Genomic DNA, 22,053 nt, shown 5'->3' on the forward strand with positions numbered 1-22,053 from the left:
GCTAGATGGGGGCTTCTGAGGAGTTGGCAGTGTTAGAGTTCTTAAACAAAGGTGAGGGCTTTAGGCATGTGCAGGAAACACACACACACACACACACACACACACACACACACCTATACCTTCATGTATGAAGGTCACACTGGGGTTCTCTTTCGTGTCTGGGGTCCGACGTGTCGGAGTAACTAGAAGAGTTAGAACAGTTGACTTGAGAGCCCTTCTGTTTTACTGTTAACTGAGTATTAGAGCACCAGAGCTCTGAGTGTTTATTTACTATATCGGCAACTCCTTGTCCTTCCCATTTGAAGGTTTTGAATGTTTGCATAGTGTTTTGGTTGCAGAGTTAACTGATGTCATGCCATCAGCTTCCAGAAAATCTCCCAGTCCGACTTTCAAGAAAAACTCTGTGTTTTCTTAGCACTTTACAGAATTGTTTTCCAATGAGCCCTGTCTGTAGAGTGGGCCAAGGGCAGCCATTTTGTTCACTGGCTCCAGAGTGAAGCCGAGGGTGTAGGGAAGATCTTGTTTGTGTTCGGTTATCTTTTAAAAGTGGAGCATAAAGGGAAGCTGAGTCACACAAGCCCACCGTGGCCTCCCCACTTCCTGGAAGTGACAGCCAGAGGAAGGCTTCCCAAGCTGAGGCAGCAGCAGGTGGGCTGTCCTCCCTTCCATCATCAAGGAGGAAGGGAGTTGCTGGCGGCGCTCAGGCTTCTGTGAGAGGCAGGTGAAGGAAGCAGAGGCGGGCTGAGATGCTCTGGCACAGGTTCGGTGGGGAGTGGTCGCAGCCAGGGAGAATTCTGGAGTGCTACTTGTTGGGATTTTCTCACAGCTTGTTAGATTCTTTATAGGCAGTCTCAGAAGGAAGTTTCCAAGGTGAGTGTAGCATGACTGTTGATTTTTAAAACACCCCTTTGTTGGGGTGGAGGTGCAGCCTTAGTCGCGGACCTGATCTTTCCTCTCCTGTAAGTAACGGGTCCCTTATCTTACAGAACACTAACCTTGGGTGAATAAGCAACAGGTTCCCAGAGCAGCATAGATGCAGTCTTAGGAGCAGGAGCTGCGGACACAGCTCTTCCATGCCCCCTGTGGCCTCTGGAGGAGTACTTGTCAGAACCTTGTCGGAGGTAAAAATCAGGATTCTTGACTTTGCCTCAGAAGAATTTCAGGATCAGTCAGTGTGATAAAGTAGGGATGGGGTTTGTGAGGGATTTTGACATGTTAGGCATGAGCATTGTATTTCCTCCCTCCCTCCCTCCCTCCCCCCCCCCTCTCTTGTGTGGGCTTTGAAGGACATACAGGCCAGCATCTCAAGAACAGCTATTTGGTGACTTCTGAAGTTCTATATTGAAATGTTGCTAAGAACGTTGATCCTTTTTCTTTTTAGTTTTTGGTAAATAAGGCTGTAAGATTATTTCCGAGATTCATCGGATAGCTTTACAGGCTGATAAAACCACAGGTCCCAGGGCTTAAACAATGAGTTAGGACTCTCCACCCCCCCTCTGCAAATGAAGTTTATATTCTTGTTTGTGAGATTCCCAGAAAATTGCAGGTTTACAGCTGGGAAAGGAGTTAAGGCCAAACTTAAGGTCAAACACAGTTCAGCCATGCTCATTCTGTTTTACCAGTCTTGTGTAACCTGTCTCTGTGCAAAAGTGATACTATCTTTATATTGGCAAATTGTATAGCAGATTTGTTAACTGTGTTAGAATTCTTGACTCTTGGTGTTGAGACGCCTCAACCAGATCGTGGTGTGAGAAGTTCCTTTCCAGATGTCTTTGATCTTCCTTTCATCCTAGGCACCAACTTTTTTTTTTAAGACCCAGTGTTGTGGGAAGTGAAGCTATCTGAGGCTCCCAATTTCATAGAGAAGCAAGGGAAGGCATGGGAAATCTAGCCCCTGCCAGTGTCACTCACAGGGAAGCAGGCAGCTGACCTTGGCAGCTTCATTCCTGAGCTCTGGCTTGGAGCTAGACATTGACACTTGTGACCTGTGTGAGGTGGTGTTTGAGGTGATACACTTGAAGCTTGGAGTGCTCACTCACCCCTGCCCCACCACTGTCCTGCACCCTTCTTCACACACCCCCAACTCCTTGTCCTCCTAAGGCAATGGCTTGTAACATCTAGATGCAGGGCCTGGAGCAGGGAACTGCTGTGGTCTCAGTGTCTGGCACTATACAAGGCCATAGACTAGAGAGTAAGTGGGTGGCCATGCCACACCTACTTAAATGCCCCTTTGGCATTACCACTTCCGCCATTCATACCAGGTTTAGTTTGCAAAAGGATTCCCTGTAGGTAAGGATAGATAAAATACTGGTGTGACTTGTTCTCCTGTGAGTGCCAGTATTTAGGAAAATGCAAGGAAAATAGGATCACCACCACACAACATGCTGCTCTGCGCAGCTGCAACAGTCGGAAACTCTCTCTCCCCCTTCCCCCTTCCTCTCTCTCTTCCCCCCTTCCTCTCTCTCCCCCTTCCCCCTTCCTCTCTCTCCCCCCTCTGTCTTTCTCTCTCTCCCTCTCTTTCTCTCTCCCTCTCCTCTCTCTTCTTCCTCTTATCTCTTTCATGCTGACATGCACACATACACAGAGTCTATTGAAAGACTTGTAACATGAGAGAAAAGGAGGCTGTGTGGCCCCATTATTAAACATACCCCTGAGGCCACTGCCCTTCCCCAGTGTCCAGGTAGAATAGTAAGTAAATATTACACCATTGGAGTTCTTTCTGTGGTAACTCTGCCATACCCTGTCATGTCAAGATGGTCAAAACAGTTCCTCCAGCTGCCCAGAGTCAACAGCCCTGCTGTGTCAGTAAGGTAGCAGGAAACCATAGCTAAATGTGCAGAGCCTTTTCTGGCTTTGATTTACCAAGTTCCCACTTTCCAGAGAGAATCAAGGACGGAGACATAACTGTGGGCAAGAGGACCATGCCCCTAGGTTTGACTGAGTCCTCAAGCAGAGGGTTCTTAGAGTAGCATCCCTCCTCTCCTCCCCCTTCTCAGGTACTGCTCACCGCTGTACCCAGCTTGCTTCTTCCTCTAGACCTGGGAATATGTATAATGATCCCAAGAGGGAGGCCAGTCATTCCGCACTTGGTCCATTCTTATTTGCTAGTTTAGGGAGATAGATGGGTGGGTAAACTCCTGCCCCTCAGCTTGAGGAAGAGCATTAAGATGCCTGGTACCCACGTGTGAACCTTGAGATGTGGATGGGATCCCTGGAGCAAGCTGAGGACTAGACTAACCAGGAGAGCACTGGGTTCAAGTGTGAGACCCTGCCTCAACATATCAGGTGGAGAGCAGTCAGGGAAGGTAGCTCACATCAGCCTCTGACCTCCATATGCATGTGCACACAGACGCACACACACACACACGCACACTCACACACTTGAACACCTGGCAGGTGTGCACGTAGATGTCACGAGCATATAGTTATTTCCCCATGAATGTTATTAGATTTTTTTTTTTGCGAAACAACCATCTTTTATTCTGACTAATAAAAGCCCTTGCTTTTCTGCCTATGCAGAAAGGATTTGAAATGGTAGGAGCTTTAGACGATGGTGGATTGAGGATGGCGGATTGAGGATGGGAATGGCATACTCCTGTGTGTTAGTGTCAGCAGAGGCATTGCTTTTCTCAACCTTCTTTGTAGCATCTTAGCCCTCTCCCAGCATGCAGCAGGAAAGTAAGTCACCCGGGCCTAGCTGATGTAATTTCCCTGCTTTGAAATGGGGTAGGGCAGGGCACCAGGCCTGAGTGAATGTGAGTAAATTAATGACTTTAACTTTCAAGGCTGCATGCCGCCCACATTGGTATAAAGCTATAATCTTGAGGCAGCTGGACAGGTTCATTACCCATGAGCAAAGTTAGGCTGGTCCTGTTGCTTGGACAGGAAGCCAGAATTGCTTCAGGACTAATATTTCTTTAGCAGTCACATCTCCCACCATATGGAAAGACCTAGAAGAAAACTTCAGACTTTACTACACGTTTAGAATTCTGCCTAAAATCAGACAAGTGACAGGCACGAGTTTGTCTTGAGTTGTCTCTTTTAAGGGTTGTAGAATTGCCCTCACTGGATTTCCTGCGTGCTCCCACATTCTCCGGGTGACCCGCCTCTGTTCTCCTTGCTTCCTCACCGCACAGATGAACTGCAGCCCACACTAAAGAAAACAGAAACAAGATTGGCATGGCGTAGTTGATGGGAGCATGGAAGCAACGGTGTCAGTTTCTGGCCACTTAAAGTTTCATCTTGGGCCTCCATGTTCAGGGTTTTCTGTCCTTGTCTGGGTTTATTTTCATGCCAGTACTTCATACATAGTATTTGGGTTTGTTACAGTGCTCAGTGGAAACGGTGTCTGTGGTTGGGGCTGATACAGTGCTCAGTGGAAACGGTGTCTGTGGTTGGGGCTAATACAGTGCTCAGGGGAAACGGTGTCTGTGGTTGGGGCTGATACAGTGCTCAGTGGAAACGGTGTCTGTGGTTGGGTTGATACAGTGCTCAGGGGAAACAGTGAATCTGTGGTTTGGTTTTTCTGGCTCCACATTGGGTTACTTACAGTATTTACCTTATTTTGATACATTTTTTAAGGGTCAGTGACTTGTGTATTGTGTAGTGGTATCATACCTACGATTCTAATTTTGCCGAACATTTGGAAACTAGTTTATATATGAACAGGATAATGATCTAAGTGCTATTTAGATGAAACTAATGGCCAGTCAAATTAATTGATTACTTATTAAGACTCTTAGCCTTGATTACATGTCCTCAGAGATGGGAAATTCTTGTGCCCAGTGTCTTAAAGGCAGAGGGTTTGATAGGCACTCACCAGCAGGCCCCTGGAGCTTGGGAGGAAGTCCCTGTTCTTAACCCAAGTCTCAGAGTCCAAATTGGGAATTCTAATATCAGTGCAGTTAGACATCTGCCTGTTGACATATCCTATGTCACACATAACTTTAATCCCAGCCCTCTGAGATCACAGAGGAATATAGATCTGAGTTCCAGGACAGCCAGGGCTACATAGAGAGACCCTATGTCAACACACACACAGCGTCTTGCTGCTTTAGAGTGGGCAAGCACTAAGGTGGGGACTGGGGACACTGGTGGGAAGATGAACTGCAGTAATCTGAGTTTAAATCCAAATCCGGGCTCATCACTGGGGATCAAGTCCTTGGTTTTGTGGAAATCTGAGTGTCCTGAAGGCCTTGGCTCTGCTCACCAACAGGCTGGAGACCATGACTGAAGCCGAGCCAGTGCTCTGGGTTGTTGTTGCCTTGTGGCACCCAGCACCCACAGACTCTGTGTTCATTCTCGTAGCCGAAAGCATATGGTGGAAACCTGTGGATGTTGTGAGCTGCCCTTTTTGTGCCTTCTGGAGCCCAGGGACTTGGGACACGTATGTGCTGACATGTAAAACAAAGAAGTTCTGTTTTGAGTTGTGTGGAGTTGATGTGGCTTGCTCATTCCCTCATGCCTGGGCTGGTCACAGAATCATGACTGAAGCATTTCCTAGGGTGAAAAGACCGACTGCAGAGAAGCAGGCCCCTGATGCCTGCATGCTCCTCTTTCCCCAGAGCCCTGCACCCTCTTTGCATGGAAATGCTGAAGTGAGCAGCCTCTGAATTCTTCTTCCTTAGCTTGGCCTGCCCTTCCCTTCAGAGAGTTGGGGGGAGAGTGATTAGGGCAGAAAATAACTTTTTAAGTTTATTGTGAAAGTCTCCAAGTAAAACCCTTTCCCAACTTTAAATATTAAGGACTTGTAAACATAATGTTACATACTAGCCATTAAATAATCAGACACAGAGTTAACTGCCTGGCCATTGTGTGCTGGTTGGTGACTTCAGAATGTTAGTTCTGTGACTTGGTGAACTTTGTTTAGGACCCCATTAGTAGACTGGCACTGAAATTGCCAACTGCAAAAGGTGTTGTTTACTTAGGCTCAGTGTCCCACTGGGTTTGTCTGTTTGCTGGTTTTTTCTTTCTCTCTCGCTTTCTTCTTCTTCTTCTTCTTCTTCTTCTTCTTCTTCTTCTTCTTCTTCTTCTTCTTCTTCTTCTTCTTCTTCTTCTGTTGTTGTTATTATTATTAATTATTTTAGTTTTTTCCCCTCCATCCTTTGCTGTATTCCCCAGCAGTGGGTTATAGTGCCTTGTACCCCTCTGTCTGGAAGGGAGTACTGACTGGTATTGGATCATCTCCACATTGTGACAAAGGCTTGCGTGCTATGGAAATGTAGTGGGTTATGAATGCAGCCACAGGGTTCTGGTGGGTGGAACGTACACTGGGAGCAGGGATAATGGGAGTAGGGTTCTGGGGTGGCATCTGCTGTCAGGCTGTATAGCCCAGACACACATACGCACACACATACATACAGTGTGTGGCAGAGAGGGGTAGCTGTCCATGCTCTTTATTTTGCATTAGATAGCCAGAGGAATATGTTTTCTCTGTATGCCCCTATGCTAGTGTGGGGGTCAGGAGATGAAGGGGGCTCATGGACAGGCAGTTCTTTTTAACTTATGAAACTGGGAGAGGTTAGAACCTCTTTTATAATGACTTCTGGACTACTGGCCTAGTACATATTTATAAATTAACTTCCAGCGTACCATTAATGCTTGGTTAAGGCATCAGCAAAGTCTACAGATTGCTTCTTTTATTTCAGGGCATTTGTAATACCCGAACAAGCCCTTGGTCTTTTTGTAGTTCAGCTTGTCCTGTATATTTTGTGGGTAAGAAATTAAAAGCCAGAGAGAGCTATTATAAGTTGACATTTCCTTGAATCAGTAAAGTGTACATTTTTCTTTAGCCCTTAACTGTGTGATCTTACGGGCTAAGAAAGGATGAATTGGCCAATCAGGTGGTTATTTAAAGCAGTCATAGTTGATACATAGTCAAATTGGAACCCATATTGCCATGTGATTTTAATGTAGTAGAATGTGAACATGCCGACATTCCTGTTATGTGTACTTCATTTTTATATGCAATTTGTAAGTGTGGGTTGTGGTCATATTTTTGTAAAAATTACACAAGCGTCAATTGATTGCATTTGCATTTTTATGTTAGTAAAAGTTTAACCTTTGGTTCCTAACATTGTTTCATAATTAAGTACGTTCGCAGAAGATTCAGGCTTGCTAAAATGCTTACTTCCTGCAAGACACTCATCTAGAGGTTTGCACAGTTAAACCCCACAGTGCGAACACTGCCTTCCTGCACTAGAGCCGGATCCTGCAGGCTCTGCAGTGAAGTGGCTTGCTCAGAGAGGGTGACGTCACCCTTTTCTGCAAGTGGAACGAGGGCGGGGTCACCTCGCAGATGTGGAGATGTATCACCCTGCCCTTTGTGTGCAGGAGCTCTGTACACTAGCAGAGTGTCTGCCAATTAACTAATGAGTAAAATTCGCTAATTACCACCGAGGCTCGTCAGTAAGTGAGAAGCCACCAGCCTTACCATTTAACATTTTTGCTGTGGTTGCTTTAGAGTACTGCCTTGCTTGTTAGTCTTGTTTGTGGAACAACCTGTGCTTCCCTCAGATTTGCTTCAGTCTTTCCGACAGGCAGCTTTCCAGTTTGATGTGTGTGACATGGGGCAGCTTACAGGCTAGCGAGACCTGTGAGGTGGCTGGGACGCAATCTGTGGACGCCATGGCAGACAATTCAGAATGAGACACGGATGCAACTCCATCAGAAGCTCCGTATGTGGAGGAGTAATTCGGGCTTTAAATATCACGTTTTACTAAAAGAAAAACATCATTTATGTAGGTGAATGATTATGTAAAATTTAAAATGACTAAAATCTGCTAGGGGTCCTGAACAGATTACTAAGAGACCCTGTTTTAGTTTAAAAGCTGACTTATTCTTTAACTCATTGGCTTAGTTTTAGCATAGATCTGTGCCCAGACCTACACGGAAAGTGCTCCTGGGATAACGAGCCTCAGGAGCTCTCCCGTATCCTGGAGATACATCCCTGGTGCTCGCGCTCCTGAGGGTGAACAAGATGGATGACTGTTGTTCTGTCTTTGTTGGTTGGTGTTGAAAACCGAAGGCCACAGTATAGTGACCGAACGAGCAAGCGCTCTCAGTGACTCGCTAAGGTCTGTCTGAGTGCCACACTCACCACAGGGTCAGAGGACTCGAAGTGGGCAGCTGATCTGACCACTGGGCTGTGAGGTTGTTGATGTTCCAGCCCACCGCTGCATCTAGAAGATTTCCCATTGCTAGATGTTAATGGTGGAATTTTCCCTCCCAGGGTGAAGAGGGTAATTTTCCCTCTTACAATTGCAATCATGGTATGATTGAAGGCTAAATACACAGAGCTGATCTCTTAGGAACTGAAAATACAAAGTCGTGTGGGACATTGGGAGAGAGCCAGGAGGGAGATTGTCTGTTCACTAGTTTGTTCCTTTCTGTCCAGCACCCAGAGGTTTTGAACACTTTGCACCTCATTCTGTCCAAAGCAAGTTGACAGGAAGACAGAGAACACCCATTTGCCAGATGGTATATTTGTCCCTTGAAGAAACAGGAGAGGCTCGGAAGCACAGACTTAGCCTTTATCCCAGGTTGACATGCTCCTGGCCAGACAGCATTGTAAATACGTAACAGAATCCACTTGGACAGATACTGTAGTACTTAACTTCAGGTGGAGCTGTCTTAAATATATTAAAATATTTAAATAGTCACATTTAGAGGAGGGCGGGGAGAGAATGAATTTGAAGTGAGAGTTCTTCAAGCGCTGCTTACACAATAATCCCTGTTGATCATCAAGTCCTGATTGCAGGCACTATCATGATCATTCTGAGCATCCGCGTTGTAGGCTTGATTCAAACACTTGTTGCTTGTCGTTGAACCCTCATCTGGAAAGCATTACTGTCCCTAGACAAGCGTGTCATTAAATTCTACACTGGCTCCTCTGTCGTCCTGTGCTCTTTATTGTAGGTTTTATGTAACTTCAAAATGGACACGAATGCCCTGATTTGACCACTGACCTTCCCTTCCTCCTGTCCACCTTTCTCTCCACCGTCTTCTCAGTTTCCCGGATTGCTCCGTGTGGTCCTCTTGTCCACCAGCAGATCCTCTTGGTCAGAGGAGTAAAACGTTGATTCCTCCTGGCCTCTGTCACAGAGATGTGGTGTGAGATTTCAGAAGGACATCTTCAAACGGTGTTTGCTGCTGCTAACCTCCCTGTGACCCCAGGAAGATGTCGTGCTTCCAGGTGAAGGTCATGGAGCCCAGCAGCGAAACCCTTCTAACTCATGAGGCAAAGGGTTTTAGGAATTGGGCCTTTCCATGGTGTGGGCTAGAACCTGTGAGGCGACAAAGAAGCCGTCCATTAATTTTTGAAGAAAACTTGTTTTTAAACAGCTGCACACTGTTCTCATAAACAGCTCTCCAGGGCATGGACAGGAACCTGCCTTTCTGATTGGAGGAGCTTCTGTGGCGTTTTTTTTTTTTTTCCTTTTCTGCTTTTTATTGAGTTACATGATCTAGTTGACAAAGTTTGAGAACTTATCCATGCTTCGTGAGTCTTATACTTAGTGGGTGGGGTTTTAAAACCTGGACATGAAATTTTGGATAATGCTCGGTGACCCCCATCATATCAGTCTTGGTTTCTTTGTGTGGTTACCTTTATGTTTCTTCCCTGTATCCCTTTACTGTGGAATAACTAACCAGATACCACAATAAGATCAGTAAGTCAGTGTCTGGACATGTGGATACATACCAGTGAAAATGTAACACTTTACAGTTTGTCTGACCTGCTTGTTTTCCCTCTCAAGAAGAGTTCTGTTTAATTGGATGGGGAAATTGGGGGGCTGATAAGACTCAACAACTGTGGCTCCCAGAAACTGAAGATGAGAAGTTGAGGTTTTCTCGGAAGCTTGCTTTCTGCATACCGAGCTAGAATCAGTTTTCTCCCTGCGTGGGGCCTGAAATACAGCAGCTCTAGTCTGTGCTGTCCACTCCGTCATGGCCGTCAATAAGCAGATGTCGTTCAGAAGGTCATCAGTCGCCATCAGGAAAGCTTTGGAATTATGGCCCAAGTCACACAGCCCTTTCCTGATGAATCCTCAGCATTGGGTGGAGGGCAATCTTCTGTTGGGGATTTCATGGTTGACAGGTGAAGCTCAGATTCTAGGTTCTAGATGTAGAGCCGAGGACAGCAGGTGGTCGCGCTGGCTTCTGTGAGGGTTTTGTCACATGGACGGATCTGGGTGTGCATTGGCTTGTGAGAACGGTGGGAGGTGGGCATCCTCTTCCCTGAGTAGTAGAGAGGGATTTCTCTTTCTCAGACGCCTTTAGATTTGATCTGTAGATGTGCTTCTCATTCTCACGGGGCCCCTCCTGGCTATAAAACATCGCATAACCTTGTTTAGCGTCTGTGTGGACTTTCTCTTGGGGGATTGTCACCAGACTGACACTTTTCGTTCTTGCCACACTGCCGTCTTCACCCACCAATGGAATCAAGTCTTCGTAGTGAGTCAGTGGCAGCCAGAGTTGACACTAGATTGAATTCACTCAAGGGTTTTAAAGGAACCCAGGTTGAAATTGGAGAACTCTGGCTCGGGTGTTTCGCCCTCTAGAAATGAGCACTGTTTCTCTGTCTGATGACTTGGAGAGCAAAGTGGCCTGGTGACCTGGAGACCTGAGCTCTGGGACAAGTTTATCAATACCTGAGGGTCATGCCAGAAAGTTCTCTCTCAGAGCCTTGGTCTTTGCCGCCTGCCTCTGCCTCCTCAGTGCTGGCATTGAAGACATGTACCACCATCACTGCCTGTCTCAAATGCTGGATTTCTCAGAACCACTCAGAACTTGCCCTTCATGTGCAAGGCTCGGGAAAAAGCTAGAAGTCTGGGCCACTGAAGTTAATACTTAGAGTCCTCTTTCCCCTCGATTTTTTTCACCCTCTTTCAACTATTGCAGTGCAGCCCAGAGTATAACCTAGTTCTTGCTGTAACAGCTCCGCAGGCTTACACTGGGCTCTGTCCTCACTAACAGGCAGAGTAAAGAAAGGCGAACTCCACACCATTCCCTTTTTCTAAGTACACACTGCAGTGCCTTGAGAGAGAATTGACGGGGAGCCCAGGATGGCCTTGACCTAGGGATCTTCCTGGATTAAGGGTGTGTGACAGCGCGCCTGGTGAGAGCCCCTGTGTAAATAGATGTGTCAGGGCTGGGTCAGTGTGACGACACTGGAACAGAAACCCATTCATTTAATACTTTCTGCGTCTTAGACTGCACCTTTCACCAGATGTGTGACCAAGATAACAATTTGGATCCTTTTCTTGTACTGTTTGGCAAAGCCAGAACAATGGGAATGGGAAACTCTTTTCCCCCGAAGTATCTGCTAGTGATGGCAGTTGCAGTATTAGTTGTAATGGGCATCCAGCCTTGGACAGAGTCTAAGACAGTATCCTAAGGCCTGACTGTGAATAAGAGAACTATTTATACCGCATTATTAGGTGAGCAGGCTGGGTGTGTTCGGATCGCAGTTCATTCTACTTAGATGTTGCGGGCTGCATTCTGATTTTTCATAAAAATGGTGCATGGTTTTCTACGATTTTTCGGGAGTAGGGAAGAGTTAGTTTTTAGTGAATGACCTTTTGGCACATCAGATTGGAGTTCCTTCGCAGGCCACAACCCACAAGCGCAGAAGGAGAAAGCTAGGAGGGAGCCTTTGCCAGTGTGGGTTACTCCCTCTGTCTGCCAAGCAAGGATTACTAACCTGGCTTGGAAGACCAAGAGAAGGTAGCTTCGCGCTCCCCCTAGAGGCTTTACTATGCTACTACCAGAAGACTTTACAAGAAACTGCTAATGCGACAGTTTTCTTTGGCAGTTACCTAAATTTTACAAGGTTAGAATGAAGATTTGGCCAGTGATTGGGACTGACTGCATTTTGTGTCATCTGGGAACAAATTGTTACTGCTAGCGCAGCTGAGGGTCTTTTGGGATACCGTCGCTAGTCAGGCATAAAGACATGAAAATAGGAGAAAATGCTGGGGTCAAAGTCTCCTGTGTTCACACACGGTCATGTTCTTTAATTGGTTTACTGGTAAGGCTGAATGTCAAGTTGCTGGCACTGAGTACAGTGTCGGTCAGGCTGCCTGCTGACTTTTCTCTCTGTGTCTTTCAGGGTTTCGGAAAAATGACGAAATGAAAGCTATGGATGTTTTGCCAATTCTGAAGGAAAAAGTCGCCTATCTCTCAGGTAAAACTGACTTTCTAGCCTGCTTTGACTGCTTAGAGTTGACTGAAGCAGCTCACTTGACACAGCATAAAAAAGCATTGGCATTTCATGGACTTGTAAAACTTGTATTTTAGGGAATTAACGCCCCAGGCATTTCTGACGCAGTGTATACATCCGTAAGCCAGCGAACACTGCTGATCAAACTCTGTCCTGCTTGTCACTCTGCAAACACTTGGCTGCTTTGCCTGAGCGGCTAAGTGGAACAGCTGTTTGTTGGAGTTAAACGCCTTAGTGTCAGCAGTTGGGAGTGTGACCGTGTAGACACACTCAGGAACTTTTAGCCTCTGTGTCTTGTCCCGTATGGGTTTTCATTCCCTCATCTGGGAGGAAAGGCTCCTGTCCCCAGCTCTTCTCCTTCAGGGATACCTGTTCCTGGCATTGTTAGAAGCCACATCTTCAGCTGGCTGTAAAGTCCTGGCAATTTCTCCCAGCTGATGGCTCCCTGTAAGAAGGCAATCGCCTTCCTGTGCAGTGTGGAATTTGACAGCCCAGACCCCTTGCCCATGTCCTGTCTCCTCTGCACAAGGATGGCCATGCTTCTGGCCTTTGTGCTTTCTCACTGGGATCTGTGTGCAGCAGGTTTATAGGGTTGTAACAGTGACTGTGAGTGAGGCTCCCTGTGCTTCTGGATGCTGTGCCCTCCTCAGTACCTTTCCACTGTCTGAAACATGCTGTGCCAGTCTGATGTCACCTTTGCTGGGCTCTCGGATTAATTCACAGCACTGGAACCACTTTGTTCTGGGTGTCCTAAGGGCGTGTGGTTCTGTATGTATTTAAGATGAGGCTTCCATAGCGTTTTTTGCTCATCGTGTGTTTGCTTGGTCTGTTAATTTTGGAGAAGTTAATCTAATATATAATGAATTTGCATTGTTAGTAAAGAGTGCAATAGTACACAGAAAAAGGAGGATTTGAGTTTGTTGGAAATACTTGGATGGATACATGGATGGATGGATGGACTGACGGACTAACTTATGGATTGCAATGGATAGATGATAGGTAGGTAGATGATAGATAGGCGACTAACTCTCATGGATTAAAACCACTGAGTTTTGAAAGTAGTGTTTATTAATCTTTTCAAGACAAGTTATTCCCAATACTTTGTATAATGGTGGGTACCAGTTTTTAAACTACTGATTTTGTACTTTCAGTTGGAATAACTGAAAGATTATACTTCTGAATCCAAGAGGGATCATGAGAAAGTTCCGCAGGTCCATCTGTCTGGAACGCAAGCCTGGGTCTGAGGAGAAAGCCTACTGCCCATCTGTGCCTGGGCACCAAGACTCCAGGCCCACTACTCCACTATTCCTGGAAGTGCAGGAGGTGGGCGCGTACAGACAGGTGGATGGAGGTGACTGCTGGATTTTACTTGCTTTCATTCCTTTATTAGGCAGTGAATTAGGCAGTGAATTCAGAGTTTATTACTATTGCATTTTTATTTATGGCCAAACCTAAACCTTTTTGCCTTTTAATTAATAAAAAAATAAATTCACCGGTTTCTCATAAGTCTTTAGTGAAAGTTTGACTCTGCAGGGTTAGAGCTGTGGTGGAGAGAGATGGTTTGCAGTGACCAGATGAGGATAGAACATTTTAAATTACTAAGACCAGCAGAGCTTCACCCAGACATGCAAGCAAAGCATAGTTAAGAGGTGTTACCACACTCCCAGTGTCTCCCAGCTTCTGACCGAATTAGCTGGGTCACATGAGCTCACGTGACAGTTTTAGGCTATTGTTATCTTGTGTATGAGAGGAAAAGGGAGAAATTGTAAAAATAAATTGATTACGTATATAGTATTTTTAGGACATGTTCCGAAGAACAAATGGATTCTCAAAAATAATTTTTACTTCTAACTTCATTTATCTTTTTTTTAAACTGTGGTATAATTTTGCATACTATTACAGTTTCTTTTGAAAGTAGATCTTAGTGTAGCCATGAGTTGTGCAGCCATCACCGTGGTCTGCAGGCTGTGTGGTCATTGCTAGTGTCTCCTTCTAGAGCATTTTTATTATTCCTCAAAGAACTCCTTTTCTCTTTTTTCCCATTCTCCCTTTCCTCTGCCCAAGAAATCGCATCTACTTAGTTCTGTGACTTCAGTTTATAACATATGAGGGATTTTTGTGGTACCTTTGCAAAAGTGCCCCATTAATCGGTGTTATGTGATGGATCTTGTAATCCAGTAGGCAGGACGGGGCTGATCCCTAGAATTACAAAAACAGTAATAACAAAAAGAGAAGTGTTCTTAATTATAGTGACTTGTCTAGGCCCAAACCTGATACTGTAATAGTGTGTACTTAAGTTGGAGTAACTGAAAGATTGTACTTCTGATTTTAAGAGATACCGTGAGGAAGTTGCACTGGGCCATTCCTCTTGAACTGAGTGTAGGTCTGAGACGAAAGCCCCTGCCCAAATGCCCCTGGGCACCGAGACCTCTGTTGGAGCAATCTGCTCTTCCTGGAAGTGCCAAGAGGTGGATGCATGGCCGCGCACAGAGAGATTGCAAGTGTGAGGATAGCCTGAGCTGGGAATAGAGCAGCCTTTATTAGTTAACTCAAGTTAAAGCTAGACATTAATAAAGGTGGGCCAAGTTTTCATGAGTGATTCTGAGATACTGAGACACGCTTGTTGGTTGACATTTCTAAAAGCCAGTTAGAATGTCTTGAACTTGAACTTGACCTTCTCAATACACATTGCTCTTAGACAGCAGCATGTGACTTCTCTACATGTGATGGGTAAGTAAATTAAATGGTACATCTCCATGATGTTTAAACTCAGGGGATTGGGGGATAGAGACACACCCTCCAAAGGCCACGTGTTGGCAGGGTGATAGTTTTCAGACTTAATTAGGGCCATGAGGTCTCCTCCCAGTGAATGAGATGAAGGTCCTGGTGAAGGTGGCTTAGAGTTTCTTCCATATGGAGGATGCACCCCTCACCAGAGAACTCAGTCCAACAGCACCTTGGCCTTGGACTGCCCAGCATACAGAAGCATAAGAAAATACATTTCTGATCTCTGTAAACTACTGAGTCTCTGGCCCTCTGAGTGCTCAGACACCGACACTTAAGTCAATAACGAGTTGTCAATTGGACCATTGCTTTGTCTCTTTTCTGTGGACATCTATGTCTGTGGCAGTAATATGTTTGACTCTTTTGAGAGAGGGGGGGCATACTCATAAAACTTTTAAAGATTCTGTTTTATTAGTTACTGGTATTTTCTTATTTTGCTAAATTTATAAATTATACTTTATGACAGTATGCAGGAAGAGAATAATTTATATATATACATGCCTCAGTAGGTACTGAGGTTTTGGGAATCTGGCTGAGGTTGCAGCACAGACATGTCTGATGAGAGAGAGAGAGAGAATAAGATACATGCAGGGTCAGCTGCTGCATGTAGCTCCTAGGGTTTGGCCCTAGACAACTGCTGTTATCAGGAAGCACTTCTAGCTTTGTTATTACTGTCTTGCAGTTTTAGGGACTGTACCCAGGATACTTCACAAAATGCTCTACCTCTGAGCCACATCTCCAGCTCTAAGAGCATCTTAAACTTTTTCATCATGTCAGAGGATGGTGGCACACGCCTTTAATCCCAGCACTTGGGAGGCAGAGTCAGACAGATCTCTGTGAGTTTGAGGCCAGCCTGGTCTACAGAGCTAGCTTCAGGACAGTTAGGGCTGGAAAGAGAAACTGTGTCAAAAACAACAAAAAACCTTTCCTCATGACATCTAAGCATCCAGAAGAGGATGGTAACTGGCTTCCCAGGGCTATGTCTTCAGAATCTCTTTCCATCTTTATTCTTCTCCTCACCCTTACTCTGCATAATTTTTTGATCTATTACAGATGTCTTATTTATATATAAGTATTTAGTATATATCTATGAAAGATAATTTACAAACCTCACCATATCAATAACAGATGTTATGTAAGTTAATTTTGAGTAATAATTCTTTTGATTTTAGAGACTAACTCCCTCCTCCTCTCCGCCCCCTCCCCACTCTCTCTTGAAAAGACTTTTAAAGGCATTAGAAAATGAAAAACATTAAACTGTTATATGTCCTTGTAGTGGCATTTCATTTGTATTTTAGTAAATAAAGCTTGCCTGAAGATCAAAGAGTAAAACAGCCCCACTGGTCATCCAGGCAGTGGTGACACACACCTTTAATCCCAGTAGCTACACTAGTTGCCATAGAAACCGGGTGGTACATGCCTTTAATCCCAGCTCTAGAGAGGATTATAAAATGGGAGGAGACAGCTCTCAGACACAGCCTCCAAGAATCTCAGGCTGAAGTAGAGGTAAGAGCTAGTGACTGGCTGCTTTGTTTTTCGGGTCTTCTGGTTGAACCCCAATTTCTCTGAGTTCTTATTAACGTGCATCATTTATCTTAGGGATAAGAGATGTTTCTGGAACTGTAATACAAAAATGCTGAACAATTTTCAAAGATGAGTTGCTACTAATCAATGGCCTGTCCCCCTTCATTCATAAATGCTGCTTCTGTATGACCCAGGAAGTCAGTGCTGTGTCACCTTCTGCCTCTTGTGTCTTATTACTACAGCTTAAGCACGCGTGTGAAGGACTGTCCTTGTTTGTGGCAGTGCCCTGCAGTCCTTTTGTCTTGATTTTAGCTCTGGGAAGTTCTGCCACCTCAGGCTGAAACAGAAAACTTGCCAGGCTCATTGTGAAGATAACATCAGAAAGAGCATGTGAGGCCCGTGGAGCCACACTGTGGTCCCATGACTTATGCTGTCTGTGGTTCAGTGTTGCTCCCATTGAGTTTGTTATAAATAACTTGGGTGACTGAACAGTGCATATGGATCAGTTTAAGTGTTCAGTCTCCGTCAAGTCTCACTGATTAGAATGAACGCACAGTCATTATAGGACATAGTGAAAGCCACGTTAATGTCACCTCTGATTTTTATTTTTGTTTTTGATGCCCAGACAATAAATAGTAAGAGTTTCTCTCAGTGGCTTGAAGTTTGAGATCTGAAGAGAAATCATCAGGGTTGTAGAACTCAATGAAGGATGCACTTGGGAATGCTGAGTTTTCTTTCTGTGCTATTCTGCCCTTGCTGGAAATAAGAAAGTAAAGGTTATGGTTTTACCTCAGTGTCCAGCCAGGTTAAGCTGACTCCAGGAGAAACCTCCTTCCTCTGTCACGGTCAAATGCTCTGGTTGTCCTCTTGTTCTTGACGTAATTTTTCTATGACCCTTGAGCTAATCGGGTTTTACTTCACAGTTCTCCTACTCACCTGTGATTGTTTGTATGTTCTTTTTTTATTCAATGTTTTTCATACAATGTATTTTGGTTATGTTTTTCTCCTACCCTCAATTTCTCCCAGATCCTCTCTACCTCCCTCCCCGCCAACTTCGTTTTTCCTCTTCCCCTCTTTCAAAACAAAACAAGATTTCCAATAAAACACCCATAAAAACAAAAATCAAAATGAATAAGCAAAGACCAATGTTGTGAGAACCACGAAGGTGTGTGTATATATATATGTATATATATATATATATATATATACATATATATATGTATCAATATATTAAAGGGTGTGGGGAGAATAGACCCACGGAACCTGGACCAGCCACATGCTGCTTCACGCCACCTGATGGGGGCTTTACAACCCTAGAGAGCATGACCACCCTCCCTCCTTCCTTAGATGAGGTCGTGACCTCAGACAGGAAGCGAATTGGCTGAATGAATTCCCACACAGATCAATAAGACCACCCCCTCCCACCCCCGCAAACCCAGACAATGTAGAATGGAACAGAAAGTCCACAAAAATACAATGGTATTCAGTTTTTGTTGGCCAGGTATCCCTGAGCATGAGGTCTACCCTGGGATGTGGTTGGTATACCCAGAGAGAGAGAGACTCCATTGAAAAAAAATCTAATTTTCAGTTGCCAAAGGGTGTCAGTTACAAACAGCTTCTTCCCCTTGTGCTGGAACCCTGTCTGGCTTGAACCTGTGCCGGTCTTCCGTGTGCCACTGCAGGCTCTCTCAGTTCATGTGTGCCTCAGACTGGTATGAAAGATGCCATTTTCTTGGCGTCACCCACCACCTCTGGCTCTTACAACTCCTGCCCACTTTTCTGTGTAGGTTCCTGGTTCCCGAGGGGAAAGGTTTGATGAAAACATCCTGGCCACTGCCATGAGATGCCTCAGATACCAGTTTGTATAAAACCAGTCATCGGTGTGATGTTAGAACAACATTCTTGTTTTCTCTTTAGGGCCAAGAGAGTAAGATTTTCCTTGGTAGAAAAAAGAATTTAGAATGCGAGAGATGGAAGGAAAGGGAGGGGGAAGGTGCAAGGGGGCTAGAGAGAGAGGAGCAAGAGAGAGAAGGTTGTTTAGAGAAATACAGCATTTGTATGAGAGTGCCCTAGTACCCATCTCTCCAAACTCACACCAAGTGTTTCTTCCTGTGTATTAGAATAAAAAGACAAGGTCATCTGTGACATCTTCCAGTTGCCCCTTAGAATCCAGGAGAGAGCGCGAGGTGGACAAAGATGGCACCACCGCTAGGATTTGTGAAGTCCTGTCTGACGCTGTGGGAGGTTTAGCTACTATCTGACCGGACGGATGGGTGAAGCTGCTGGACTTGCAAGGGCGTGCAGGAACTTCTGTCTGATCTTGCCTCACCTGAGTGTGTTCCCAATGTTTATTTTGTAGGTGGGAGAGATAAGCGTGGAGGTCCTGTCTTAACATTTCCAGCCCGCAGCAATCATGACAGAATACGGCAGGAGGATCTCAGGAGACTCATTTCCTATCTAGCCTGCATTCCTAGGTAAGTTCCGGGCAACTGTCTGTTGTCTGTACCTACAGTACCCAGTGTGGCCTGCTGTCTAGAAAAGAACTGAAGAGCAGGTCTAACTCCAAGGAGATTAAACATAAAATTAAAGTCATCATCTTTTTTTCTTTTGTTTTTCGAGACCAACCTGATTCCTCATGTTCCCATCCTCCCATCCTCCCCTAGCCCCCCACTCCCCACTTCATTTTTCCAGTTTACCTGGAAGATCCCATCCATTTTTCCTTCCCGGGGAATTCTTTGCATCACTCCTAGAAAACCTCTTTGTTACCTAGCCTCTCTAGAGCTACATCACCTTTATTTTTATTGCCATTTTCATAACTGCTATTGGATTATTCAAAACATTGTAGAGCAGGAACCAGAGGCAGGCCTTTACTACAAGGCATTGAGTGTTGGTGGGTTTTGGATACTCATTTAGCTATGATTCTCAGATCTTACACGGCTGCGTTAGAAACCAGGTGGTCTTCTATAATGAGTCTAATACCAAGGAAGGTCCCATTGCCTGCATCATCAGAAACTTGTTCTCTGTGACAGCCTGCACATGTCTTCCTTAGGCTAAGCCTCTATGCATTACAGATTCTTTTGATTTGTAGTGTGAAGTTTGTGAGTCATTAAAAAAAATCTTACCAGCTAATCTACCGGCTTGGTTTAGAAACACTTTTAAATGTGAGACCTTGGCGATGAGGGAGGGTTTCAGTGTGGCTGTTAGCCAACACCATGGGCAAGCATAGTTCTGTTTCCCGGAGAGTCTGAGTGAGGAACAGTGAGTTAGGAGAAACTGGCCCGCTTCTTCCCCAAGGGAATGGCAAGCTCAGGTTCTGCCCTGCCCTGGGGCTGTCTCACTTGTACAGCTGATAGGGTGGAAGAAATTCATTCCTATACTAAAATCTTTATTTCGTTGTTCTAGCTAGTTTTCAAAAAATAGGGTATATTTAGATACAATCTAAGGGGGGTAGTCATGTCTGAGACAGCGGTATGTGTGGAAGGCTGGATGTATGCCTCCTTATGAAGAAGGGTAAATCCTTAGATATTTGCATTCCTAAAGACACATGCTACAGGGGAGCAGTAATTGCATTTATAGTGGAGTGAGAAAGCATTTTCAAGGAGCCAAATTAGGGCGTGTAAAAGTAGTAGGACCTGGGATTGATGGTGACTTTAAGAGACCTGTGCTACAACAGGGGAGTCAAAATGTCAGTATGATGGTTGGTTTGCTCAGCTTGGCTGGATTTTGAATTGAATACACACGTTTGGGTGTATTTGGGAGAAAGTTTTAGAAGTTTAACTGAAGAAGCAAGACTCTCCCTGTACGTGGGAGGCACGATCCTGGGTACCTAGAGCAAACAAAGGGAACAGGAACCAGGAGAAGCCAGTGAGTAGCCACTCCCATTTCTCTGGCTCTTTCTGAATACAGTGTGTTCACTGCCAACACAGGTAGAGCCACTCTTGTCTGCACACCTTTTCTGGGGTTGACTCCTTCCGACTGCCAGTCAGAACAAATCCTTCCTCCCATGCATTGCTTTTTCAGGATTTGGTCACAATGATAAAAGTAGCCAATACAGAAGCTTGGGACTGCAGAGGGGCCTCTGCTGTGGCTGCCTGACTGTGTGCTTCCTAGACTGTTGAGGCCAGTTTGTAGGAGAAATGCAGAGGGTCGCACAGCAGGTGGAAGAGCCCTAGAATTCGGAAGCAGCACTCAATTGGACAATGGGCGGGGCTGCATGAGACCAGAATGCCAGATGTAGAGACGATCATGAGGTTTGAGAATGGAATAAAGATTCTAGTATGAACTGGGTTAGAGAGGTCATTTGTGATACATTGTGGCAAAGAATCTGGCTTATGTTCTGCCTGCATCCTGAAAACTTGAAGCTGAACTCAAAGGAAAGAGTGCTAAGATATTTGTCAGAGGAAATGTCAAGACAGTGTAACCTCTGGGCTGTTTCTGAGTCTACTCAGGTTTTTCGTGGGGAAGAAGAGCAGCAGGCAGTGAAAATGCGCAGCTAACAGAGGAATATGTGTCAACACGTGTCAGGGTCAGGAAGGAACACGCATGGCACCTGGCAAAGACACCAAGGAGAAAGAGAGCCCCATAGCACTCACCATTCATCTCTCTGCTTCCCGACGGTCCACAGTGCAACCAGCCACTTTTCTCCTGCTGCCGTAAGCGAGGATAAAAAGCTGACCTGCTTCAGTTGCTTTTGCTAGGTTTGAAAAAAGCAACTGCTACCATTGATATCAATGCAGTGATATCAATGAGGTAAACAGAGCTCTGCCGATAAAGCTGATTGTCATGAAGCCAAACAGCCTGACTTGAACTAATACTTACATAGTGGAAGGAGGGAACTGATCAAACAGTTGTCTACTAGCTTCCATGTGTGCACACACTTACACATACAACTACATGTAACAGTTTAAGACAAAATTTTAAATTGAGGTGCTGAAATAAACACACCAAAATATGTGATGTGTGACTGTCCTTCCCTCTTTAGATTGGTGCCACAGTAGGTAGGTGGTTAGACCAAGCCTTGTAATGGACAGCTAAAGCGGGCCTTGTCCTTGCTGGTATGGCCTGCTGAGGATATTCTTGAGGTTTTCTATTAAAATGTTCATTGGAATACAATCACTATGTGTCTGCAGTGACCAAGTAACAGCCTGCAAGGGCGGAACACTTTCTTTACAGATAGGCAGTAGGATCAATAAATGTCATCAACAAATTAATAGTGTGGCTATTTTCTTGGACATAGAGGTTTGCTTGTAATACACTTGGTGTGGTCATTTGTGAAAGGTTGTGAGAGGCACACACCCGTGTGCAGGGTCATGGCTTCCATGATGTTCATTGGTGACTCAAAACTAATTGAGCAATTGGAAAAGTAGAAGCAGCTAATAATTGGTTATCTGATTACAAAGTCTGCATTGATATAAGTGGAAAAGGTTAACTTTTCATTGATATTGTACAACCAGTTCATGTACATTGTGGCTCATCAGGGTGATAAAGTCTTCAATGTTTATATGTGTGTGTATGTGTTTGTGTGT

At 45.0% G+C, this 22,053-nt stretch overlaps 1 protein-coding gene across 5 annotated transcripts in view; it reads left to right on the top strand.

The window, feature by feature from the left end:
* Positions 1 to 22,053, top strand: part of Trio (trio Rho guanine nucleotide exchange factor) — a 282,243-nt gene that overhangs the window by 92,040 nt on the left and 168,150 nt on the right. For all 5 annotated transcript variants that reach the window (XM_050144824.1, XM_050144821.1, XM_050144819.1 and 2 more), the window contains exons 2-3: positions 12,110 to 12,184; positions 18,888 to 19,002. In XM_050144824.1, coding sequence (XP_050000781.1) covers positions 12,110 to 12,184; positions 18,888 to 19,002 — 190 coding nt within the window. The remainder of the gene's footprint in view (positions 1 to 12,109; positions 12,185 to 18,887; positions 19,003 to 22,053) is intronic.

This window comes from Alexandromys fortis, unplaced genomic scaffold, assembly GCF_014885135.2.
Source record: "Alexandromys fortis isolate MF-2015 unplaced genomic scaffold, M_Fortis_MF-2015_v1.1 scaffold_52, whole genome shotgun sequence".
Lineage (NCBI taxonomy): Eukaryota > Metazoa > Chordata > Mammalia > Rodentia > Cricetidae > Alexandromys > Alexandromys fortis.